General features: G+C 41.2%; 1 protein-coding gene across 1 annotated transcript in view; it reads left to right on the top strand.

The window, feature by feature from the left end:
- LOC149474766 (uncharacterized) overlaps positions 1-26,692 on the top strand; it is a 1,567,000-nt gene extending 1,540,308 nt beyond the window's left edge. Inside the window, exons 16-17 of the mRNA XM_089693250.1 lie at positions 11,100-11,177; positions 26,153-26,692. Of these exons, the coding sequence (XP_089549376.1) occupies positions 11,100-11,177; positions 26,153-26,190 (116 nt within the window). The 3' untranslated portion in view covers positions 26,191-26,692. The remainder of the gene's footprint in view (positions 1-11,099; positions 11,178-26,152) is intronic.
- Positions 26,693-27,750: the final 1,058 nt, after the last annotated feature.

The following is a 27,750-nucleotide window of genomic DNA, read 5'->3' as shown; positions in this document are numbered from 1 at the left end:
GGGATTTTCTAAGTCATCTGCTGAGAAATTAGCAGCTACTAGTAGAGGGCAGCAGATCCATACACTATTGTTTTTGAGATTAGAACAGAGATTCTGGAGTTTGTCTCATGGATGAAAAATTCTAAACATGAGAAGAACTAGGTAATCCAAGTGTTGAGTTTGTTCCAATGCTGACTTTCTGAGTCCTGGATACCTTATTGGTGCAGGGGACAGGGTTTGCTGGAGGAAGCTCCCCTTAGGGAACAACCATCAGGGAGGAACCAGAGGTCTTATGGCTCAAAGAGAAGCCAATCTGATTCTGTCTTTGACAGAATTTCCTATTCCAGCCCTGTCCGGCATGCATATTGGGTGTGGAAAACTGGCTTGCGGACTTCCTTAATAGATAAAATTTTGACTCAGGAGAATGGTCTCTTCCCTCAGAGGTATTTTGGTGGAGAACGCCAGATGTGAACCTCCCGGATTCTCAATTCAACAAAAAGCTAAGCAAATTTATCTGCAGTTCCAGGGTTTCTCTGGTGACTCTGTGGGATTAGTTCAACCTGATTTATCCTCAGGAGCTCCTTCCCCCCTTGTTATGAAGAACTGAGACAGAGGGCTTCCTGGTGATACTCATCACACCAAACATACCCAGGTAGATGTGGTATTCGGACCTCATAAGGCTCCTGGTAGCCTCTCTGTGGGCTCTACCAGACCACCTGGATCTTTTATTCCAAGGTCCAATTTACAGGCTTCACAGTATATGGCTTTAACAACATTGCTGTTGAAATCCAGGACCTAAAGCATCAGGGTCTATCTAATTCAGTCATTCCTATGCTCCTAAAAGCTAGAAAATCCGCCACTCACAAGGTGTATCATTGCACTTGGAAAGCTTACTTTGCTTGGTGCAAGGCTGGGACGTTTCATCCCAGGAAATACTCCATGTGACACACCCTGGTCTTGCTCCATTCAGGTCTGGATCAACATTTGGCCTTGAATCAAAGGCCAAATCCACTTTTACATCCACCTGTGCCTCTATGGGATCTCAGTCTGGTTCTGTCAGCTTTTTAAAAACTTCCCTTTGAACTTATTGGGGATGTTCCTTTGTCCACACTCAGGCACAAAGATGCCTTCCTTTTGGCTACCACCTCTGCAAGGCAAGTTTCTATTTGGCAGCCCTATCCTGTACAGCACCTTTTCTTGTTGTAGATACCGATAAGGTTGTCTTAAGGCCTCAGGACCCTTTTCCCCTAAAATGTATTATTCCATTCTCCCTAACCAGAACATTGTACTACCATTTTAGTCCTGTTCCTGTAACAATGGAGGTTTTCCTCCATTGTTTGGACATGGTACCAACTGTTTGAATTTATCTCTTAGCTACTTCTTCTTTAAGATTGACAGACTCTCTTTTTGTCATTCCCAAGGGTCCCTAGAAGAGACATCATGCCTCTCCTTCCACCATTTTAAACTTTCTCTGACAACTCATTATTCAGGCCTACAGACTTAAAGCGGAACTTCACCCAAAAGGGAAAGTTCAGTTTTTTCTCCTCCTCCCCCATATTTGGATTGTTCTTTGGGAAGAGGTACCCACTCCCACTTCTGCTCTAACCACCTAGGCAATCGGAGTGGATGTTCAGCCCCCTCTCTTTCCCCCGCAGCCTCTTGGGACACATCAAAGGCCTCAGGAGACTAAAGGACCATTCACGAGGCGCAGCATGTTTTTAAAGTTTTCTTTGTCAATGGGTACGCATAACAAACATATATTGAAGTTTGCTCAAATTTGATTGGAAAAGTATAATTACACTTTAGGTGGCTCTTTGAGCTGAAAACTGCCATTTTGTGAGCTTGTTAGTGTTTCTTCATTCAGACTGCTTTAGGATATTATGTAATCAATCACACATATAAAACATAAGATGCCAGAATGCAGAGTTGCTTATGCTACCCAAGAAAATTGTACGGTTTCGTAACTCCATCTACATCTTTCTACCAGGCATGTAATGTAAAGAACTGGTGATTTTTTTTCTATGTCACCCTTGAATTCACATAAAAATGATCCTCCCCTTACTGTGCAGTTTTTTAAAAATATGTTTGCTTTGTTAAATGTCTCATATAGCAAGGTCCAGCTCCCCATGCCCTTTACAATAGCTTGTCTTGTTAGCCTTTAAAATTGCCACTCCCATTGACTTCAGTAGGATTTGCTGCTAAGTTCAGATTTCATAAATATATCAAACAGGATTCCACAGACTTCCTGCAAATCAGACCCAGACAGTTTGGCCCATCCCTAGTAATCACCTCTTTTTTATACCTGAAAAAAGAAAAAAAAACTTTAGGGACCAAAATGCCTAGACAAACATAAACTAGTCTTACAACATATTGACATCAAATGTCTGTTATTTAGTCGGACCCAATCGGGCCCTCCATTCTTCTCTATGGTGTGATGAATGTAAACAGACTTGTGTTTGGCTACGCCCGGCTACCTCCAGGTCATAACCTATCTGGCAAACAAAAATGAAGGGGGATCCGTTCCCCTCCTTCTGGCTGGATCAGAATGGTGGGCAGTTGGATGTAAATGAACAGCCAGTCTGTTTGCATCCAGCTGCCCATAGAGCAGAGCAGGCTGTGCCCACTGTGCATAAGCGGAGCATGGACCTGCCATCTGCCATCTTGCCATGAGGACTACTTAAGTGAGGGTTGCTTAAAAAACTCATATGACTTTGTTTTTCACAAAGCCATGTGATCGCCACGTTGGGGCTGATGTGGTTATCACTTGGCTTTGTTGATACATAAAACAGTGTCACCAAAAGCAGTCACTATATTTTCTAGATGTACTCTATGATATACTTTTCTTAAAAAAGACAACACCCTGTTAAATAATAATACAAGTTTTATAAAAATGTTCAGAAACAATTGTTTATCCATTTGTTGAAGGTTTTAGGGTTTGGGCCCTTATGTTTCTCCAGATCTAAAGTACTTTTCCCAGCTAACAATGGGTCATTTTTTTGGCATAAAAACAGGTCCAGGATAGTTAAAAGGAACAAATATAACCCTCAGAAGCCATTTAGAGCCCTTTGTACTCTTAAAAACTACTTTAATTTTAAATTTCTCATTGATGGCAATGCATTTTGCCAATGCCGCAAATTTCATCAAAATGTCTGGATTTTACACTGGAAATTACAGCAAATTGAAAGCTAGTAACAGCAGATCCTGTTCAAAGCCTGCTTTTGCATTTAAACCCTAACATTGTGGATCTCTTATTTGCTTCCTTTTGGTCTGTTAAATATATAATGAAAAGTGTTTTGTTGTATCTGTTGTATAAGTGTAAAAGTACCAGTTCGTTTTGCCAGAAATCTTGTGAGTTGTCAACTACCTGTACTCTTTGCTTGTGTACAAGGAGGGGTTATGGAGATAATGAGAAATGTGTGTTCTTGTAATCCATCAGACATTGAGTTGGCAGGGCTGACACCACATGTTTAGAAATGTAGAGCTTCTTCTCACATTTTATTCTTGTGACAGCCTTAAAATCTTTCACTTTCTGTCCAGGTGGCAATGGTAACTAGGACAAATATGGAGGGCGCATCTCTCCCTGCAGGGTCAAGGACAGCAAGAAAAATCTGACAGAAGTTTTTAACACTTTAGTAGTGCATCCAAAACTAAAATAATGTTCTGGCTTTAGATAAACTTTAGATATAAAAGAATGAAGAATGTATTTATAGTCTTCTATTTAGCTGCAGGTTTGTGGTGGGCAGTGGCATACAACCAACAGTTGGCTTTTAAGCAATGAAAGCAAATACATATATAATATATACAATATATGCAGTATATTTTTTTCCTTTAAGATGTAAGTGCTAATTGAAACCAGAAAATTTTTTTATGAATTACATTTATGAATGTTTTGGCTTGCATTAACCTTGGAAAAACGATAGGAAAGTCACATTATTTATTATTTCCAAAAAACAGTGAGTGGCCAGAAGTCAAACTATTAATTAAAAATGCATGGCAGATATACTTTTCTCTGAAAGCTTATCTATGTACATATAAAAATTCCAATTACCATACGCAAATTTATAGTTAATTAATCACGTCTTCCACTTGCTGTCTGTTTTTCTTTTTACAGGTGGTATATGGTTTATAAGCTACTGACTGCAATTTACATATTTATACTCTGCTTTCTTAAAATAAATCTGTATGGAAAGAAATACTCAGAATGCCAATGCTGACCTCTCATTCTGAAGGTGCTACATGCTTGGCTAGAATGTTTATCCAAAGGCCAAGCAAGTAAGAGGGGATTTCAACTTTATTGTGACTTCACTTTCTACATGCTTAGTGGCAACCTCTGTATTTCTCCCTTTAATGGACAAGTTGAATTTTATTAAGAACTAATTTTTATTAGTCCTCTATTCCTATCCTTCTAAACTAATTTACAACACTCCATCTATTTGTCATGCAGAGTATGAACTGTAATAATCATTATTTGCTATCTAAAGTGGATGCAGAACACATTGCAACCCCTACTTAAAGTGCGAATAAAGGCAAAACCTTTTTTTTAGTTTTGGATAGTGTGGAGAAGGATTAGAGCACCTATTGGGTTATTATTGCTGTATGTTCCTCCATTAGGAAGATTCACCCTCTCTATTTGTCCTGTTTACCATTAATCTGAAAAGTGAAAGTAAAAGAAAGTCCCAAATGTTGGGTTGTCCCCAGAAAAGTAATAGTGGGAAAATCTTCCAACGGGGACATAGGGGATTTTCCCTCACTTCCTGTTTTGACTATGGGACAGGAAGTGAAGGAAAATTACCTCAGTTGGACAGAGATGGCAAAAAATACTCTATCCAAAATGAGATAAAAAAGTTTTGCCTACAGTTCTACTTAAAAGTGTATCTAAACCAGAAAAAATGTAAATGTAAAATGTTTGCCAGTCTTTAGATATGGTGGCTGCATGTGTGCCTTTTTATGTTTTGTTTTGTTTTGTTTTTTTTCTTCTTCCCCCTGATTATTCTGCCTACTACTATCATCTTACCATCCGAGGATGACAGCACTAAAGCTGGCCATACATGGCTGAGATTCGATCCATGTATGGGCAGGCCGATTATACCCAAGTTCATACATCTACTGGGTAGAACCAGCCTGCTGGATTTTTCACATTCGATAATCCATAATCACTAACTGCCGGCTGGGAAGGCTCCACTCGCAACCCCTCCTTAAGCCCCCCACCCCGATACCTGCAAGCAGAACACATTGGTGCTGGGGAGCCGTTTCCATTTTAACTATGGGCTGCTTTACTTACCATATTGTTAGACAAGACAACAGAAACAATATCTTCCCCTGTCCTCTTGTCCGCAGCTTGGACAGGGTCCTGTACTCCGCAGAAAAGATCAACATAGCTTATAGCATCACAGACAGAGAGCAAAAAAAATAATCAGCTAAATAAACTGGTTATTTTTTTTGTACTTAGAAAAATATATAACATAACCCTTCCAATGGTATAGTTAACAGACCAAAATTAAGCAAATAAGACAAGTTAATTGAGTGAACATTTTCTTTAAAATATACACATATTTGGAACAACAAATGTTTATTGTGCCCAATTGCTTTTTACCATCATCCACAGATGCAGAGTTTTTATTCTTGGCCCACATGTGTGGCAAGTACACATTACCATAGGCAAAAGACTGCCACGTACCTGATGGGAGACTGAAATGACGAGGTCGGCCTCGCTTGTGTCACTAGCTCTGACCCCGCTGGAGTTGGAACAGAGGGAGTCTAGGACCCAGGGAAAAAAGAGTGCCAGTAGTTGTTGTTTGCAGCTCTTGCAGATGATGACCTTGGAAGGCTGATGATCCTCTGATTTTGGCACAGTAGTAGTAGGCAGAGCAGGTTTTGTAGATTACCAGGCGTGCACCAGAGCAAGGCAGGTAGTGAGGACAAGAGACAGGAGCAGTGTCATGGAATAGCCAGGGTCATCAACAGTCGGGCAGCACGGTACAGAATCAGAAGGAAAAGCTAAGGTCAGGAGCAGAGCCGAAGTCAGGAATCAGTATCAATCAGGAGAGCAATCAGAGTCAGGTGAGGAACAAGCCGGGTGAGCAACAAAGGAATCACACAGGAACAAGCAGGACAGGGGGGATCTGAAGACCAGTCAGCACTGAACATGAGCAGAGGCACTCCTTAAATAGGCCGTCTGGCGCCAATCTTCGCTGTGCATTTGCACGATCGCGCATTTCTGCGCGCATGCGCACAACCGGCAATTTTCCTGCGGGAATTCCTATGCGCATGAGCATTTCCAATCGCGATTCGTCTTGCCGGAAATCCCTTACAAAGACAGTTAAAAGGATTGTCAAAAATACAGTCTTAAAGAAATAACAGGCTGATAGATCAACGATTCACAGGAAACAAAGGCATTTTGGGAATCTATGCCCCTGTCTTCAGAGCTCCATACAGGAAAGAGTAATGTTTGCATAATATTTCTTTAATTACTCCTTAGAGAGGGGTAGGCATATTCACAAAATGTGTTGGTTTCCTATGAATCCTTTAGTATTCTTGTTCCGTCATTTTCAAAGATCGGTGACTTCTTTACTTAGACACTGCTCTTGGACAATGACTAAGGGCTTGTGTACATGGATGTTGTTTACCTGAATTTGACTTTTCTGACCTACGTTTCATGTATGTTAAAGATTGTTAATGGTACAGTGCAGATGAAAGATCTGAGGCTGTTTGACCTAATTTGTGCTGTTCCAGAAGTCAAGATACAAGTAAAATTTCGGGCATCCCCTACAACACAAATATCCTGTTTGGCGAGTTAATCCCAAAGAGTATATGCGTTTAAAGGGATGCAGATCCTGCCAGTTTTTTAATTAGAGCCCTGCAGGTGCAGCAGCTAATTGATAATTAAAAAATCACTCCCATACAGATTCACTCTGCACATGGACACAGACAAACAATCAGCTCTTTCTTCAGAATAACAATAGGTAGAAATCTGCAACATCCCTGCAATGTACATTGATCATCCGGAGGGAAATGTTTTTTTCTCAACAAAAACGGAGTTACTGTCAGTACCTGTTAGTGGTCATAAAGCTTCATATTATGCTACGTGGCAGGAACATTTTTTAGATATCTATGGCAGGATTCCCCTCAAACAGTAGTATAATAATATTACTTACCCTTTAAATGTATGATCAGTTGTATATAATACAATATGTGAGAGCTAGCTCATTTAAAATACATACAGAATTTCATTACATCAGCTGATACTGTCGTTTGATTACATCCTTGAGCTTTACATGTGACAGACATCTCTCTTTTTGCGTCTTCATATTCCTGCACAGTGGGGAAGAGATGGCACTTAAGACAATCCTCATTCTCTATTCATGTTCATATAATTAGCTAGATGTCTCTTCATTTCCAGCAAATTAATACTAATAACATATAGTATAAATATGTAAATGAGTTAGTATATCTCCACACACCTCTAGAGCACTGGAGCAGAAATAAATGCTGTTCTCTGGCTAGACCCTGGCTTACATCTACTGTTTCAACTCTGTGATGTTTAGTAGTCTGAACTTGGCTTGTGGCAATCTATGGCAATCAGTATGATGTGCATTATTAGTGAATTTCTACACCTTCCTCTCCTCCACCAGTGCTTTGACTATAGCATATAATTACAACAGAGATGTCAAAAGGCCTCTACAATGTGGTCTACCTGCCATTGCACATCATCTGGCAAACAGATTTTTTTTAAATTCTCTGTGATATTTAAATACTATAAATAGAAACAAGGTATATAATTAATGACTATATTAATAATATTGTTTGCATTAGGCTGATCTCTTTGACATGTACAGCATATCTAAAAACATTACAAAACTATAGTTTCAAAGGTCACATTAGTATATGTACACATCTTTTGCAAGATTAATCTTAATACCAAGCTATAGACCATAAACTAACCAATTGGGACTCTTAAGGTACAACAATAATCCAATCTTGAAAGCGTTGCCTAAAACGGTACTTTTTTTTTTTAAAGAAATATTTATTGAGTTTTATAAAAAATAAATTTACAGAGATCACATGCACGTTGAAAGTATTTTTTTTAGTGATTACAAAAAGACATATAACTGCTAATATGTATAAACAGGATAGTGGTATCTTGTTAGTTGTTCCTAAAATCTTTAGGAAATATATACTCTATATATAAAACAAGCATGCAGTGCTTCTATAAATGATATAAAACAAATGTAGCGATACCCCCGAAGGGGCTGCTTAAGTTTGTTCACTCCGCCACTCTGCCTCTCAACCCCAAGAACTGTCTCAGCCCACACTGGCACACCTGGCAATAGTGTAAGTGCAAGGATCAATGAAAAGCACACATGTTATAATAAAACACAGAGATCAGCTTTACTGTAAGACCTCTATGGGAAGTAATAAACATGAACAACAGGTATATGTTAGGAGAATCAAGAGAACAGCAAATACTGTGACGGAAAGCAATATAACTCACTTTTTACACTCAGGCTGCTTTCAGGGGATTCCAACCATGAATAACCCCAAGAGCAGAGGAAACACTTACATGGCGCCCTCAAAGTGGATTTAACTCCTCTTCATAAAATGGGCCCCATGATGTCCAAGCAGAAGGAGAGCAGAAGAATGACTCTCTGTTGTGTCAGACTTCTCCCCTCTAACCCCCGACACCATGATCCCAATAGGAAAACACTGTACCCAAATGATGCTTAATAGCTACTTTCAAGGTAAAGCTAATCCCTCACACACCATGCAATATAGAGGCCTGACTACGCATGCGCGTGCCCGTATGGCACCAGTAACTTTAGTCTCTTTGTAACTGGATGAATGTTGGGATCTTCAGCTAGCCACTTTCGTTGGTGCACTTAAACTCCTTAAACACTTAAAGTATAATTGTAATCCTGTGGCAGTATTTGTATAGCAAAGTGAACACGGTGTCTGTTCAGCAGGGCCATCTACACAACCCAGTGCCTGGTGAATATGAGCAAGGTATGATGTCTCTGTATGTGTGCAGTGTTCCTGTCATCTGACAGTGGGAGAAATCCCTCTCACCAGATCCTGTGACAAAGGCCCAAACGATCGTCCTGGAAAATGACAGGTTCCTCTGGTCACCTCACGATGAGCACTTCACACTGTCAGTGTAGGCACTGTACTGTAGACCACTTCTCTCAGTTTGGATGTTCCTTTGTCTGATGCAGATCACCAAGCATGCAGTGCACTGCCCAAAAGCACTTCTTTTCCAGGTCCAATCTCTCTCCTGCCACATGCAGTCCCCCTCTCCTTCAGGAGAAACCCCAAGATGGCCCCCTTCATTCTCCTCTCCCTAAGCATGATGGCTTTCGTAGTTCTTTATTTTTATTCTATCTCCATATCAGCCTATAAGGCCGTTTCTGTTCAAAACTCCATCGTCCACAATGCTTTGCAGCTGCACTTCCTGCTTGAAAGAGTCCTTGTCATTGGCTCCTTTAATGGCTCTTATAATTGTCTCTCTCTCTCTTACAGTCTGAGAGGAGAAAGGGGGGGCTGAAATCCCTCACTGCTTTGTCTGTGTCAGGGCAAGTGTCAGGTTACACAGGAGAGGCCAGTCAGCAGATCACAGCCATGAGACAGGATTAATATCTCCTGCTACACAAATAAAATACAAACATATGTATATTACTCCGAAATTAACATATATGCTTATATGTGTGCAAAATAGTGTATAACGCACACAGCTATGAGTCACCGTGCATAGATAAGTTCATGAATAAATTTCCAAAATTGAAAGGTGAAGATGGGTGACAGTCTATTTGTAGCAAACGAACAATATTCGTGACATCAATGGTGAGGAAATGAGAATAGTATGCGCTATGAAATATATACTGTCCACAAGGCATCCTAATTTGGTGGGCCCCAAACAGAAAACCGGTGAAAATAGTTCACTGATCATTTTATTTATAGAAGTATGGTGGCTGTGTTTGATGGAGATGGATCTAGATGTTTTCAGGATGTAAACATCCCGACATAAGTGGCCAGAGGTTTACTGAAAAAAATCACAAGAAGGCTGTTCAACTTGTGAGGGGATCCAAGCTGGTGGGCCCTCCGGGAATATGGCATATACAGGTATGGTTGGGGCTGGTAAAGCAAAAAGTAAATTTCCTGCTAAATCAGTTTTATGGTAGCAAACAAAAGAGACCATTTTGCTGTTTTACTGTCGCCCTCTTCTTTAGAACTGTTAAATCTCAAAGGTAGTTTGTTATTTGGTTTGATCAGTTGTGGGTCATTAAACTTGGAGGTCATGTAGAGTGCTATGCCTAATTTAGCATCTGTGCTGTGCTGATTTTTGGTAACCAAAAAATAACGATCAGTAAACAGAACACTGCATAACATCAAAGCTGAAAGCATCCAAGCCAAAAGACCCACGTTACTGCAGCTAGATATTAAATCCCTGACAAGATTTAGCAGTGCGGGGGTTCCTGTAAATCCCCAAAATACGTTGACTCGATTTTCCAGGAAGATTTTTTTCCCATACTTTCTTATAGACTATTTCTCACCCGTATTTGCATATGGTATTTTTCTGTCCAGCCTTTGGTTAGGGAACATAAGGATAGGCAATTTTCTGTGCAAGTCTTAGGCTGCATTCCCACTTCACAATTTGTGGATTCTAAATTCCGTGGCAATCACTGCAAAATGTGTGAGTCTGAGTGCCATTATCCTTCAATGGAACTCCCAATTGCAATGCGATTCTGGACTGATTGTTGCCTAACAAAATCGTGCAGCAAACCATGCCTTTAAAAATTGTGTGAAGCTTGTTGCCCAAAAAGAAGCAGGAGCTTTTAAGTGAATGGGCTGGCCCTTTGCAACACACAGAATAGCATGTAAATTGCTCATTGAAAATCGCATAGCTAGAATGCTCATTCCTGCTACATGATATGTAAAGAGAGCCTTAAAGTCTTGGTTTAAAAAAAAAAAGAGTTAATTGGAGGTGTAAGTCAGAAATATCTGAACTATCCAGCATTAACAAAAAATCGAAATATCAATTTTGAAATTACTCTTTCAAAAATGGAATCAGTATTGTTAGGGTATTTTGTATGGTAATGTAATATAATTCTTATTTCTTTTGTTTCTAGTAGATTCAAACTCTGAGGCACAAGTGATGGAACAGAGCATTGATACATCCAAGCCAGCACAATCAGACGACAAAGATGGTAGGCTCTTTATAATTACCATCAAAGTAATATTTATGTTGTTTGCAAATTAACTATTTACAGTGTTCTAATTGCAGGATAAATTTATAGTCACATTGCTTTAAGGAGTAGGAAGGGTGCTACAATTCTTGTCTAGTATTATCTTCTTAATGTCTGATTAAACATCAGCAGTGGTGTTTCAATATTTGCAGTACTTTACATACTGAGTTATAAATTAAGTGGGTTAATTTACAAAAACTAGTGCCAATAAATAGGTAAATGTTGTCTCTGATAACCGCAATCCACATTCCATATTTCCAGTAAAGGTACACTATATTGCCAAATGTATTGGGATGCCTGCCTTTACATGCACATGAACTTTAATGGCATCCCAGTCTTAGTTCGTAGGGTTCAATATTGAGTTGGTCCACGTTTTGCAGCTATAACAGCTTCAACTCTTGTGGGAAGGCTGTCCACAAGGTTTAGGAGTGTGTCTATGGGAATGTTTGACCATTCTTCCAGAAGCACATTTGTGAGGTCAGGCACTGATGTCGGACGAGAAGGCCTGGCTCGCAGTCTCTGCTCTAATTCATCACAAAGGTGTTCTATCGGGTTGAGGACAGGACTCTGTGCAGGCCAGTCAAGTCCACCCCAAACTTGCTCATCCATGTCTTTATGGACCTTGCTTTGTGCACTGGTGAGCAGTCATGTTGGAATAGGAAGGGGCCTTCCCCAAATTGTTCCCACAAAGTTGGGAGCATGAAATTGTTCAAAATAGCTTGGTATGCTGATGCCTTAAGATTCCCCTTTGCGGGAACTAAGGGGCCAAAAACAACCCCAAAAGGATAGTGTAAACATTGTCTTATTTGCATTCAACTTGTCCTGTGTCTGCACTGTAGCTGCAGACCAAAGAAAATCATGGTGTGCTTGGATGTTGTAAAAAAAAAAGTCATCCTTTAAAGTCCAGGTTGTCTTTAATCCAAATACTCAGCTGCCCAGCTTACTCAGGGTTGTCCTGCTTCAATCTTCTGGTCAGGCACAAAATCTCTGGTCCCACACCACCAACTTCTTCTCTGATGTCATTGGGAGCTCAACTGCCTCTTCTGGGTTTAGGAAACCATCCCCCAATGACATCCACCAGCTATGCCCACCAATTACGGAGTCCCTGCTTCTACAGCCTTTTGGAATTTGTGATAAGGGTATCCCAGGAGGCTGCTGGAGCAGGTACATGTCATTCTCACCTCGGTAAGAAAGGCCTACAGTGTGATGTGGGGCCATAGTAAACAAAATTGCTTTAAAAATGTAAAAAACACAAAAAAACACCCCAGCATCTTGACATTACGGAAGAGGGAGAAATGCAGGGAGGAGAATTAGTTCTTTTTAGGGGAAGAATAATAGTTTGTAATAGCTTTTTCCTCACTCCAGCAGGCTCCCTCCATCTGTGACCAGTCCCCAACAGTTTATTCTATAAGGCACTCCAGCCGGCAGTCAATCCCTTACCTCCCCACAAACAATGCAAGCCCAGAGTATCAGGGAGGAGAGCAACAGAACTTGTTTTAAGCAATTTAACATCTTCCTCTACCCCCCAGAGTAAATGAGATTTAAACTCTTGCAGTGTGGAGAGGGCCCTATTGCAAGGGTATTTTTTGATCCAAGAGTTGAGCTTTAGGCCACATGCACACTGGATGTTATAAAAATGCCAGAAGAGTTAGCTGTAGAATGCCACATTAAAAAGGCAAATTTTGTTGCTTTTTTGCATTAACGATTTTCAGCAGGTTTTTTTGTCATTTTTCAGCTTTTGTGGTTTTTAACGTTTTTTTAGCAAATTATACTCCCACAAAAGCTTGAGGCTCAAAAACACTCATAAACACCGGATAGCTGTATTTTTCAGCATTTTGCAGTGTTAGAGTGTTTTTACAGCTGGAAAACTCCTCTTCAAACACAGTAGATCCAGGGTTTTTTTCCAGCTTTAAAACACCACTGCCAAAAAATTCTGCTAAAAACCTATGTGTGCATGAACACATAGGATAATATGCTGTGGAGTTTACTGGCTGTAGAAAATACACCAGATGCCCAAAATGGCAGCTGTAAAAATGCCCAGTGTGCATGAGGCCTAAGACCCAGGTCGCACTAGGTGCGACTTGGCATGCAATTTGTACAAAGTTCTCTACTGTAATATATATTTTTTGTTATTGTTTAACAATAACTTGGAATGCATTTTCTTGCATATTCTTGGCCTGATGACTTGCCTGATAGTGTTGAATCAGATTCAGTATTCCTCAACACTACTTTAAACTAGAGTCAGGGCTCACAGTGCAAAATTGCCAGCGGGAGAAAACTGCCCTTTGTTTTATATCTACTCACATATCTTTCTCATGTAAATCAGAAAAGTTGAAACAATATGCAATGCATATTTGAATAGGAAAATCAGATTTTGCAGTTTTGGCTGTAGAGCATACTTATAAAAAAAGAAAAACTTTTTTCTTGTAGATAACAGTGATTATAGCTATCCATAAGTTGATCTATATTGCACCGTATTCAATTTTTTGGGGGCCCACCCCATTTCAGTATATCCTCGATAAAAGCCATGACAACACTTTAAAAGCTTGCTGCAACGGAGTGGGCAAGCATTTCTTTTTCTATCAAAGCTTCTTTCCTTTCTGCAAACTAGAAAATTACAATACAGTGTGCAGTACATTGGTTTTCAGCCTTGATAGACCAGTGGTTTGGTTTTGTATCATGTGTTTTCGCTCTGAAAACAAGTAGGGAAAAACAATATCTAACACTCCCTAACCACTAATTTAACTTAACTTAACCTTTAGGCCAACCCTAACACTCCAATAACCACTTACTCAATGCCCTAAAGATAACCTTTAACACCTAGAAACCCCCAAAGTATAACTTAATTCTCAAAAGTATGTTTTTGGTTGCAAACCAATCCTAATAAACATACCGCCATGGTAGGTTGTAGGGGAACTGAGGTCAGTTTATTGCATAGGGATATCACCTCTCTCCAGAAATCAGATAACGCTGAGCAATGCCAAAACACATGGGCAAAATCTCCTGGAGTGCACCCACAACGCCAGTGCTCGGGTTCATTTTATGGAGTCTATAAGGAGAATAATAGGCCCGATGTACTATTTTAAACTGATTTAGATGGTCCCTTAGAGAAACCAGGGAACGGAAGGGAAGGTCCCAAATATCATCCCAGTCATCACCATCTTATTCTGGTACATCTCGCGACCATCGCTCATATAAGCCTCCCAGAGCGGGTAGAGTAACCCTCAATAAGTGGGAATACAGATGGGAGGTAGGCTTCACAGTGCAATCAGACCTCAACACTTCCTCCAGAGCTGGTTGGATGAGCCGTAGTGTAGACTGAGGGAATTGAGCGTGGAAGGCATGGGAGCGTTGTAGGTATTGAAATAGATGGCATTCAGGAAAATTATAAGTAGAAGAAAGGGCAGGCAAAAGGAATAGTGTAGAACCAGTGACAATTTGGGAGATGGTTTTTATATAAAATTTTGTCCAGGCCTGGGGTTCGGGTAACATGAAAATATGGGGCAGGGTGGGATTAAGCCATAATGGAGAAATGGCTAGATTGGGATAGTGTTCGCATATTAAACGTGCACGCCAGGCCTGCAGGGTGGTGAATATGGAGGGCATCAATAGGTAGGGGGCCTGAGGACCTCTATATAAAAGGAACCTCAGAGCCTCCATGGAGCGCAACACTGCAGCTTCTAGAACAGTTGAGGAGTTGTTATAATCAAAGCTTAGCCACCAGGTGACCGTAACCAATTGGGTGGCCAAGAATTATTTTTAACAATTAGGAAAGGCTAAGCCGCCTTGAGCCTGGGGTCACATGGGGGTAGAAAGTTTGTACCTAGGGGTGTTGGGGCCCCAAATGAAGGAGGAAAACAGTTGGTCAAGTTGGTGAAAAGGGATTTGGGGATCCATTGCGGAGAGTGTCGAAACATGTAGGTGAGTTTCATTTTAATAAGGTTGATGCGTCCAAGAAGAGACAAAGATAGAGACTCCCATGCCTTCAGCTTAAGTCTAAGATCTTGCACCACTGGAGTAAGATTCAAGGGAACAAAATCAGAGGCCCGGCAAGAGATCACGACTCCAAGATACCTAAAACTCTCCACCCATTGTAGTTGAGCAGAAGGGAGGGCCATGCTAGGAGTCCGGGGGTCAATAGTGAACTGTAAGGATTTCGTACAGTTGTCCTTGAGACCTGTAACAGGAGCAAATGGATGCAGCATTTGGAGGTCCCTGATGAGCGATGGTCCAGCATCAATTAGGAACAAAAGGAGGTCATCGGCATACACAGCCACCCTATCCTCCAGCCTGCCGATGCATAGGCCCCTGATGTTAAAGGAGGTACAGAGAGCCTCAGCTATGGGCTCCATAGCTATGGTGAAAAGAGCCGGAGAGAGAGAGGGCAGCCCTGCCGAGTGCCTCTAGACAGAGAGAATGGGGCCAACAGGCCACCACTTAATCGGACCGCAGCAGTAGGGTTGGCATAAAGAGTCTTGAGCCATGCTGTGAAAACCAGGGGGAAGTCTATTTTACGAAGTACCTCCCAGAGAAATGGCCATTCGATGGTATCAAAGGCCTTCTCAAGATCTAGGGAGGCCACCAACCTGGAACCCATATTGACATGCGTAGCGTGAATGTTCATGTACAATATGCGTATATTAATGTCTGTGGCTCTGTGAGCCATGACATCCATTTGGTCAGGGTCAATAATGGTAGGTAGTATCAGCTGCAGCCTCAGAGTAAGAAGCTTGGTTAGGCTTTTAAAGTCGGTGTTGAGTAAAGTGATGGGCCTATAGGAGGCACAGGAGGTGGGATCCTTAGGGGTTTACAGATTAGCACCACATGGGCATGATTCATAGAGGAAGGCAGCTTACCCGAAGATACATTTAGTGTGAACAGGGAGGCTAACAATGTGGTGAGTATATCACTATGAGGCTTGTAGAAGTCGATGGGGATGCCGTCAGGGCCAGGGGCTTTCCCAGAAGGGAAGGAGTGCATAGCAGTAGAGACCTCCTCTGGAGTAATGGGCCTCACCAAGGCCTTTCGCTCCGCATCTGAGAGCCACCCCAGTGCTAACTTATCCAATAAAGCAGACAGGTCATGAGCCCGGAAATCCGGGGATAATTTGGAGGTGTACAGGGTATTGTAAAATTGCTGGAAGTTTTCTAGAATATGCAACAGGGAGGAAACCATCTCCTCCAAGGAGGTCTGAAGCTGGGAAATCAAGGTGAGTGGCTGATCGTGTTGAGCCAGCATAGCTAGGAGCCGCCCATTATGGCCACATTGTTCGAAAAATCATTGTTTGCTGTTAAGAAGATCCAATCTGGTAATTTCCACTAAGTGAAGGTGCAATTCCCTTTTGGCCATAGAGAGAAGGTCAAAGTTGGGTTCAGATGGATCTACTGCATATTTGGTAGTACATTCCTCCACTGACATCCTGTAGTGTGTAGATGGTAGTAGTGTGAGCTTTCCGGATCTCAGCAATAGAGGAAATGTACTGTCCTCATGTATATGCCTTTGTCAGGGCTCCCGGGTGTGACCAGAGGTATGTGACTGACGCAGGGAAACGCAGACTTCAGATATGTTATAAACAAGATAATTTATTAACACTAACAATACAAACATAAACGCAGTGCAATACTAAAACATAACACAGTGCAAACAACCCAACCAACCACCCACAGATAACAGTACATACAATGCAAGCGTCGTCAGGCAGGCCGGGTCAATATCAATCGGGCAGGTAGGTACAGGGGGAGCAAGCGGAGAATGGTCGGGGTCACAGGCCAGGTTCAGCAGGTAGCGGGCAGCATGGTACAGAGGGTCAGGCAGAGGGATGGTCAGGGTCACAAGCCAGGGATCAGAACAGGAGAAGTAAGCAGAGGTCAGAATCAAGCAGGGTCAGCAACAAGACAGGAACAGGAACGCAGGTTAATATGAGAGGAAGTTTTATAGGACGCGGAGAACAGGAATTAGATCAGGTGGTAGGATGTTTCCATCTCCAAACTTCGTCCACCCCTGCCGCCTGTGCCCAATTAACAAGATTAGTGGAAAAATATTTGGGGGGGGTAGGTATGTCCAGGTTGGGAGCTAAGATAGCATTGAAGTCCCCCATGAGTAAAAATTTGGTGGCAATGCAGGGTAATCTTCCAGAAGTGTGTATAGCATTGAGGAGGAGAAGGGTGGGGGGATATATATCGAGGCGACCACATATCTTTGACCCCATAGCGTGAAAACTATCAAAACATATTTCCCTTGTAGGTCAGTATGAATGGTCTCAAGCACATAGGGCAGGGATTTGCTAACTAGGATGGATACTCCTCTAGCATAAGTGAAATAAGTAGCATGGAAGGCCCTCTGAATGTATAGTTTTATGAGAGCCAGGAGCTTGCTGCCCATGATATGCATCTCTTGGAGAAGTACAGTGTGGGGGGAATGAGTTCTGAGATATTGAAAGAGGGAGCCCGTTTGAATTTGGAATTTAATTCACGGACATTCCACGAAAGGATAGTGAAGGAGGCCTTGTTAGGTGTACTAAGAACCCCTGTCTCTGAAGAGCGCTATTGTGTGTGTTTAATATGTGACGATCACGGCGTCAGACCCCAGCCCTTCTCACCAAACTTGTGACCAAAGGACTAGCCAATCTAAAACCGCTTGTCACGTGCGTAACAATGCCACGCCCAGCTGCACCCTGCACAAAGATTTTCCAGCTAATGGACCACAATCTGTGTACTTGCAGCCTGGGAGCAATTGTTACTGGGTCAGGTTAATTACGCAATTAACCCTTCACACTGCCACCACCTCCTTTTTGTACAGAGAAAGAGGAAACTCTGCAATATCAGCAATAACAATATGATGGTCTGTATACCACTGCCACCGCAGGCAGGGTATACAGAGGTTTAAACACACACAGTAGCGCTCTTCAGAGACAGGGGTTCTTAGTTTGCATTAAAGAGCAACAGCTCAACACTTTCAGAAAGTAAGATTTATTACTAAAAGGTCAAAAGGGAGCAATAAAAATATTTACAGAAAAAGATGTAGCCAATATATATATATATATAAATATACAGAGAGGAATAACACAGCAAAAAGATAACAGAAAGGAATTTAGAGAGATAAAGTACTTGCCAAAAGTCCTGGTTTAAGCAGCGTTCAAGTTTCAGAGCAAAAGGGCCGTTTCTCAAAGTTGGTTCTGATGTTACAAGGGAGAATCTTCAACTTCAACTCAACTTAGCTAGTTTAGCTCCAAGCATAACAGCTTTTCTAGGAACTCAGCAGAGTGTCTCCCTGAAGCAGAGAACCAATTGCCTCATTTGGGAGGAAGTTGTGGGTGGAGGCCCCAGCTAGAACCAAAATCCCTCCCAAGTTGATGCCAGGGCAATAACTTTCCCTGGATACATATAACATTCTATCCACGAGTAGATTAATATGCAGAATCACCTGCCGAACGTCTAGATATGAAATATGACATACCTGCTGGGACGGTTAAGGAGATATCATTTTCTGTTCTCCTATAGAGGTCAGCTAAGGGGTGTAATATATCAGACGACTTGTATTAAAGTGACCGGTCTGAATATATGCCTGGTTTTTATGTAAGTCTTTCATATTCCAAGATATGAAATCATAGGGGAAAAGGGGATGTTTAAATTTGAGTCCGTTTTACGGCTACCTGGAATGTCTTTGAGGCTTAGTGAAGGACTTGGTTTATGGCTTTACGATCCTTTTCCAGCAAGAGTCTCGCAGACATACGGGGCCAGGCTAATTGGTTTTTATAACCATGACGCCCTCTCAATGAGTTTGCTGCCTGTGTTCTCTGCATCAAACAGACCACATGTCACTCAACAGAGAGGAAGGGGGGATATCGGAGGAATCTGATTTGGAAGTAGAAAATGATACAAGATGGAGACGTTTGCCAAAATGGAGGTTCGCTACATTTGCTACACTTCCCCTCTCAGGTGGTTGCATGGGAGGGAACTGCAATTTCCCTCCTGATGCAACCGACACCTGCTGCTGGTTTGCCTGACCAGGGCACAGACCTATTGTGCCCAGAGGTTCACCTTGGTGTGATCTGGCACCACTACACTGTGAGAGAACAATCAACAATGCCATTACGGAATCAGGGGGTGCAGGAGAGGCCCATAGAGCCAGGGATCCCCGTGGAGAGTGCTGAAAGCCAGGTGAAAAATAGGCAGATAATAGACTGGATCAGAGCTCCAGCAATACACGTCTGATCACAATCACATCCCAGCCACGCCGCCGTGTCAGTGCTTTTTATAGGCACTGATCACTTTATTTCTGTCAATGGGATGTCCGTGGCAGTTATTCAGTTCCCTCCCAGAGTGTCAGAATGCCCGCTGCAGTCCTGCTATAAGTCGCTGATTGCTGCCATTACTAGTATAAAAAAATAAAAAATTCCAGTATGCAGTATATACCACCATTTGTAGACGCTAAAACTTTCCTGTAAACACAGTACTGGGATTTTTTTTTAGCAAAGACATATAGCACAATACATTTTGGCCTAAATTTATGAAGAAATTTGATTTTTAAAATTTTTTTACTGAATATGTTTTATAGCAAAAAGTAAAAAAAAAAAAAAGTAAAAAAAAAAAAAAAATATATATATATATATATATATATATATATATATATATATATATATATACCGTATTTGCCGGCGTATAAGACGACTGGGCGTATAAGACGACCCCCCTACTTTTCCTGCTAAAATTTAGTGTTTGAGCTATACTCGCCGTATAAGACTACCCCTCTTCCAATGCACACCAGTGGCAGGAATAGTGCCCCATCATTGGTATCAGTGGCAGGAATAGTGCCCCATCATTGGTATCAGTGGCAGGAATAGTGCCCCATCATTGGCATTAGTGGCAGGAATAGTGCCCCATCATTAGTATCAGTGGGGGGAATAGTGCCCCATCATTGGTATCAGTGGCAGGAATAGTGCCCCATCATTAGTATCAGTGGGGGGAATAGTGCCCCATCATTGGTATCAGTGGGGGGAATAGTGCCCCATCATTGGTGTCAGTGGGAGGAATGGTGTCCCAACATTGGTGTCAGTGGGAGGAATGGTGTCCCATCATTGGTGTCAGTGGGGGGTGGAATAGTGCCCCATCATTGGTGTCAGTGGGGGGGGGGGAATAGTGCCCCATCGTTGGTGTCAGTGGGGGGGAGGAATAGTGCCCCATCGTTGGTGTCAGTGGGGGGGAGGAATAGTGCCCCATCGTTGGTGTCAGTGGGGGGGAGGAATAGTGCCCCATCATTGGTGTCAGTGGGGGGGAGGAATAGTGCCCCATTGTTGGTGTCAGTGGGAGGAATAGTGCCCCATCGTTGGTGTCAGTGGGAGGAATAGTGTCCCATCATTGGTATCAGTGGGAGGAATAGTGCCCCATCATTGGTATCAGTGGGAGGAATAGTGCTCCATCATTGGTATCAGTGACACCAATGATGGGGCACTATTCCTCCCACTGACACTTGCTGACCCTGTTCTCGTATGGTGCTGCTGCAGCCAGCATATGTGGTTGCAGCAGCAGCACCTCTACACTGACCACTTACCTGCTGGTCCTGCAGTCGATTTTCGCGGGGCCGCTCGGCTCCACCCCCTCGCCGGTGATTGGCCGCCTGTGTGCCTTTCCTGAGCTACAGTTCTGACGGCCAATCACTGGTGAGGAGGCGGAGCCGAGCAGCCGCACGAACATCCAGTGACTGAGCTGAAGGCGCAGCCGCGCTTCCTGGACCGGATCGTCGTTGGACCGGAACCAGGTAAGAAACAGCCGCTGCCCACCCCTGTACTTAGTGTCCCTTCCATTGGGGGAAGGGGGGGGGCGGCGGTGGCAACGCGCCGCCCCCCTAAAAAGTGTCAGTATGCCGTATACCGGCGTATAAGAGGACCCCCGACTTTTGAGAAGATTTTTAAGGGGTAAAAAGTCGTGTTATACGCCGGCAAATACGGTATGTATATTTTCAAAATTGTTGGTCCTTTTTGTTTATAACGCAAAAAATAAAAACCGTAGATTGTGACGGTCGCAGCGTCAGACCCCTAGCTCTTCTTACCAATTCGTGACCGAAGGACTAGCCAATCTAAAACCGAGCTGTCACATGCGTAACAATGCCACGCTCAGCTGCACCCTGCACAAAGATTTTCCAGCTAATGAACCACAATCTATGTACCTGCAGCCTGAGAGCGATTGTTACTGGGTCAGGTTAATTACGCAATTAACCCTTCACATTGCCACCACCGCCTTTTTGTACAGAGAAGGAGGAAACTTTGCAATATTAGCAGTAATACTATGATGTTTGAATAATCATCTGTATACACACTGTCACCGCAGGCAGATGTATATAGAGGTTTAAAACACACAGTAGCGCTCTTCAGAGACAGGGATTCTTTGTTTGCATTAAAGTGCTTTAGAAACAGTTCAACACTTTTCAGAAAATAAGATTTATTATTAAAAAGGTCAAAATAGTGCAATAAAAGTATTTACAGAAAAAGATGTAGCCAATATATATATATATATATATATATATATATATATATATATAAATACAGAGAGCAATAACACAGCAAGAGATAACAGAAAGAAGTTTAGAGAGGTAGATTACTTGCCAAAGTCCTTGGTTTTAAGCAGATCAAGATCCTGAACAAAAGGGTCCCGTTCTCCCAAGTTGGTTCCTGATGTTAAAAGGGAGAAATCTTCATCTTTTTTCCCAAGCATAACAGCCTTTTTCTAGGAACTCAGCATGGTGTCTCCTTACAGCAGAGAACCAATCGCCTCATTTGGGGAGGGGTGTTTAGGCGAGGGAACTCAGGCTATGACCAAATCCCTCCCAGTTTATATCATGGTCAATAACCTTCCATAGGGACATGTAGCATGATATCCACTGGTAGGATAATATGCAGAACAATATTCTGAATGTCCAGACATCAGATATGGCATATCTGCCTGTGACGGTTCAAGAGATATCGCTTTCTGCTCTCGGATAGACGTAATCTAGGCGTGTAAGATATCAGGCGACTCGCATTAAACTGAGCTATCCGAATATATGCTTTGCTTTATTGTAATTTTTTCCTATCTTAAAATATGAAATTATATGGAAAAGTGGGTTTTAAATGTGATGTCTGTTTTACGGCTATCTAGGAATGTCTTTCATGTCCAGTGAAGGACTGGTTTATGGCTGTACGATTAGCTTCAGAGCAAGAGTTTGCCAGACATCCTGGCATCAGCTAATTGGGTTTACAACCATGAAGGATATCCAACTGTGTCCTGTGCACTTCTGATCCCAGCACACAGGGACCACAAGTCACTCAACAGAGAGGGAGGGGGGAGCTGATTTGGAGTGAGAAATGATACGAGATAGAGGGCCTTTGGCAAAATGGAGGTTTGCATCCATATTTGTACGTATAATTGCTACAGTGATCAAATACCACCAAAAGAAATATCTATTTTTTGCAAAAATAGGACATACTTTTCATTTATGTACACCGTTGCATGACTGCAATTGTCAGATAAAGAAACGCAGAGCCGTATTGCAAAAAATGGCCTGGTCAGAAATGGGGGTAAATCCTCTGGAGGGCAAGTGGTTAAAATCCTCTGGAGGGCAAGTGGTTAACTTCAGCAATATGTTCTCTTATTTTACAGGCTTACTCCGGTAATGACCACTGCCCTTAAAAATATCTGTATGCATTGTACTTATTATATTTCTATGACAACAGAAAGAATTGCAGAACAAGTGAAATCAGCATAGCCTGTTTATGCATTGCATTATTTGAATATTTCATTGTTATGTTCCTAACATTAAAATGAAAGCCGTTATTGCGTATATATTAAATATACCTTTTATGATTATGCAGCTTATACAGATTAGTTGAACAATGTTTATACTGCGGACTGAGCATATTCAGATCTCCCATGCCCTGGAATATTCCTTTATCATTTACATTTTAAGGGTCTTTTAATGCTGGCAGTTTTATCTTGGATTGAGCTTGCCTATAAAAGATATCCATAATGTAATACACCTTCTAGCAAAAAGAGAATATCCTCATCAACCAAACAGGAAAGTATGTTTTAATTGGTGCAAAATGAGCCATACACAATGAATGCCTAAACACTTAAAGTGGACTTTGGCTTACTTTACCTAAAATGAGAGTTTCAGTGCATACTTAGCCCTGGTTCACACTTGTGTGGGCTGTGTGGCCCCTGTTTGCAATCAATGAATTCAAATGAATGGACTTTGTTTTCCGCAAAAATAGGTGCATGCAGCTTTTTAAAAACACGACTGCAGATAAATCGCATGGTCTTTGATTTCCCCATGGGTCCCACGCCCGCAAACATGCTGCAGGCTGAGATGCATCTTATAAGAGCAGCATGATATGGCTGTGGGTGGTTGGCCGTAGGAATAGATGCAATTCCCACACCCACAACCAGCCTACACAGTGTGAACCAGAGCTTAAAGAGGGACTAAACCCTCCTCTCCTTTTCAGCCAAGGAAGCTGCCATCTTAGCCTCTTTTTGATCTGCAACTGCCACCATGACAAATGACAACAGTCATTTGATGGTTTGACAGTTTGGCATGCCAGGAATGTAACTGTTTCTTGAAACCATTAAATCAATGGGTTTAATTCAGCATTAAGTTCCTGCATATATTTTTATTGATTCATAAATGCCCTCAAGATCCAATAAACAAGGGGCATTAAGATATGCAAATCTCAAAACTTCTCAGCAAGTTGAGGGCTTCTGTCTTTTGCAGAATCCTATTGCAGAATCCTATTGAAGATCACTGCCACCCTTCAGTTTACATTCGAAGTATAGGGCTGGTGGTTGAGCTGTGCGTGTTCTCCAACAGCGAATTTGTTTATAAGGGTAATAAAAGGTACATGCATGCATTTGTGGGTGTCTTTTTTTGCGGTGCGGTTCATGCTTACCATGCATTATGGTCGATTCACACTCGTCCAATATATGCAAGAGCACCAGATACATGAATTGGGGGGTGCAGCTGCCACAAGACAGGAAAGTATAGACAGCTGTAAAATTTGTTCCCACTGCTTTACAATTACGTTACAATTGTTTTTGTCTGTGTCCCAGTTGGAGACATTTCCCATCACTTCCTCTCCTTGCAGATATCCAAGCACTCATTAACTGGGCAAGCATTTAGTGACTACACAAGTTTTCTTTGTGTGTGTTCAAATAACTTTGTTTTAAAGTATAGCCAAGATTTAGAAGTTATACAGGAAACCTGAAGTATATAAGTAGTAGACACCTCCAGGCCACTGTACCTTATATCCACTATCAATTCCTCGGATGTCTGGAATCCCTAAGTATTCTAGTGTGCACAAATTTCCTTGGTCAATGGATTGAAAAGTCTGCCCTCACCTCTCTCATTTTCTAAGCCTCACTATTTACCCATTACCTCACAGGAGGTGGATTGACTAGTGTAAAGGCCCATTGACTCATGAAGTATGTGCATGTCAGAACACCTGGAGATTATGGACACCTGGGGTGCATATACTGAAAATGAACCTATAATGGAAAAATCTCTTTAGGTTGGAGTTACACATTAAACTTAACAGTTCTGTCATTTATGTTACATTAAATAAGATGCCTAGAGCAATACGTTCATACCTTTAGAAACCAGAGTTTAATAGTCTGCAGAATTCCAACGGCTTTAGGCTGACTTATGGTCACCATGGATAATTATACATCATTGGTCTCTGGGCTGTTACATGTTCACACAACTTATTAAAGAAGTGAAAGACTTGATGACAGATTGCATCAATAACTGAATGGATTTTTATACAGTAACTGTCCAAAAACAAACCGTTTATACCATATAATCTAAAACGTGACCTCTTTCAGTAATGCTTCCTGGATTCCAGGAAAATGAAAGATCGTGGTGGTTTTACTGCCCTCAGCTCAAGGCTGTCCAAATTAATTTGAACCGAGGGAACATTAAACTAACAAAGATGCAAAATATTTTTCCAAGTTTCCCTCAAAGCGACAGTAAATTAAAATGCTGTCATATGACATATTTGTTACATTATCATTGTGTTTATGTATACTGATAAAATCGTGATAAAGCTGCAAACATATGCCTATTACTCGTAAAATACATATTTTGATAAGTATCAAATAATTGCTTTCTTGAAAAATTCCTTTATACAATCTTTTTCTAGTTATTGATGGTAATGACGTTATAACAGGAGATATGTGGCCAAATACCAGTCCATTGAATATCTTCTGAAAGTATTCAAATATTTTTTTTTCCTAGGTTAGGATACATTATTTAAAATATCTTGTATTTAAAAAGGGTCGGAACACACTATGCTGATATTTTAAATGTTTATTGATTAGCACTCTGGGTAAATCAATGGTGAAGGATCTGGTTTGTCCTGGTATATCATTTAATTTACAACAGCATGTTATGTCAATCGGCAGCTTCCAGAGTGAGTAAGACACTTTCTTGTACTAAAATAGGCAAAGATTCAAAAAGACATGAATGCCCCATATATTAAGTATTAGCAAGAACAAAACAATCAGATTGTCTTTGATAATCAGAAGGAATATTGCCCTGTTGAATTAAATGTGTACACAGTTTATAAGGGGTTTGGTTCCATCCCGCAGATCACATACTTGTCTATTAAGTTCAGTTAAAACAACTTGCATCTGCAGCATCCAAACCTGTGCTTTTTTCCAAAATAACACTGTAACTAAATGTAAAATACAACGGGATCAGGATGACCTCATCATGACTAATTTGGCCACTGACTGAGCTGAGAACACACATGCAAAGATATTGCTGTGGTAGTCTATGAGCTACAAAAAGCTTCTGGGATCCTCTACCTAGCAGTGTAATGTTAGTTTTGGTGGACTTGATTTTAAAATTGGTAAGCTTTTAAAATTGATATTTATGAATTCTAATGATATAGTTTTTTAAATTTTTTTTAGGAAATATGGCTGACGAAAGAGAGAATGATGAAAAATGAAGCAATGAAGTTGGACAAGTGTGACACTCTTCCAGTAGTAGCAGATGAGACCGCACTTGGAGCGTTACTCGTAGGGCTTGCAGGCTGTGTGATTTATGGGTTTATCTGATTTGAATCTTGATATCAGTTGAAAAGGGTTTTGGTGAAATACTATAAATTTTGGAATTGCTTTTAGTAACTTCTATTTTTGTTGAAAATGCTAAACCTAGCTTCAGGCTACATTTCTTTTCTTTTCTTTTCTTTGCTAATGATCTTTCACAAATTCAAAGTGGATATTAAAGAATACTTTAGTTTACATGCATAATATATTAATTGAGTTTTGAAATTCAATTTGTAATTTGGCTTGGCCACTTGTTATCCCATAACATGATTTCACAGAGGACTCCCATTCTATGAAACACTGAATGTGTATGTGGACAAGCCTCAAAATGTTTATGTATGTAATTAGAACATTTCTTTAAGTTTGAAAATTAAAACGAATAAAAGCTCATTAAATACGCAAGTTCTGTAAGGATGTGTCAGTGTTTTCAGAAAACGTTTAGCCTAAAGAATGTTGTAAATGGAGACTACACTGGTAGTAGGGCTATAGACACCCATTGTTCAGAAGCGGCCTAGCATGTTGTATGCTTAAAAGCCTCCTTAATGGTTTCTAACACAGATGGCACATTATTAGGAAGCAGCCTAATTGGTACTTCTATACAAAATCTGGACTGGACAGGCATAATATCCATGATATATAAATCCCAAACTGGTGTAGTGGCACTCACGGCTTTTGCAGAGGACGTAGATCAAAAACAGCAGTGTTTTTATTGTCAATGTTTCAATGAAGCTCAGTCCATCTTTCTCAAGAAAGATGGATGGTTTTGGAATTAAAGAACAAAGTACAAAGAAGTAAGTGAGCACCTGGATATTTACTTCAAACATAGAGTGCCATGTCTACCCTTGGAACTGAATCCAATATCCAACTGAAGGGAACCCTATAGCAGGCACTCTAGCAGCTTTCTTACAACTATTATTACAGAGTTGATAAGGCACAACAGATGTCTCCAGAGATTCTGCTAGTTTAAGCATGATTTCCTGCTTCAGCCATTGTGAACACATGCTCATCTCATACACAATAAGGTGTTTACATATTCTGAACAAGCAGAAAAAGCACTTTAAAACAAGCCTGGATTCATCTCTTTAACTATTAGTGGTGTGAAGAAATTCATTTGAAAAGTTCAAAACACATGCATTAAAATCTTAGCTTTTTTACTACTACTGCCTGCTGTGCTGGAATCTTGGCAGCATGTGAGCTCTCTAAGCTGTTAGAAACTGCCTGAAATAAACTTCTTTGCCATGATCTTTAAAAATGAACAACTTGGATGGCTTCTTTTAAAATGCTTACAGTACTTGATAAGGATTTGTAAATAATGTCCATAGTCTGGACAAATGTGCACTTTAAAGACATTTTTTTCCCATGGTTCTTCTCTACGAACTTGTGAACACAAAGCACTTTTGATGTCAGTTGCTCTACATTTAGTGGTCCATAAATGGCCCAGAATTCAACAAGATAATTAG

This window comes from Staurois parvus, unplaced genomic scaffold, assembly GCF_062004578.1.
Source record: "Staurois parvus isolate SC_StPar_1 unplaced genomic scaffold, SC_StPar_1.0 ptg000001l, whole genome shotgun sequence".
Classification (NCBI taxonomy): domain Eukaryota; kingdom Metazoa; phylum Chordata; class Amphibia; order Anura; family Ranidae; genus Staurois; species Staurois parvus.
This window is presented reverse-complemented; position numbering and strand designations above follow the sequence as displayed.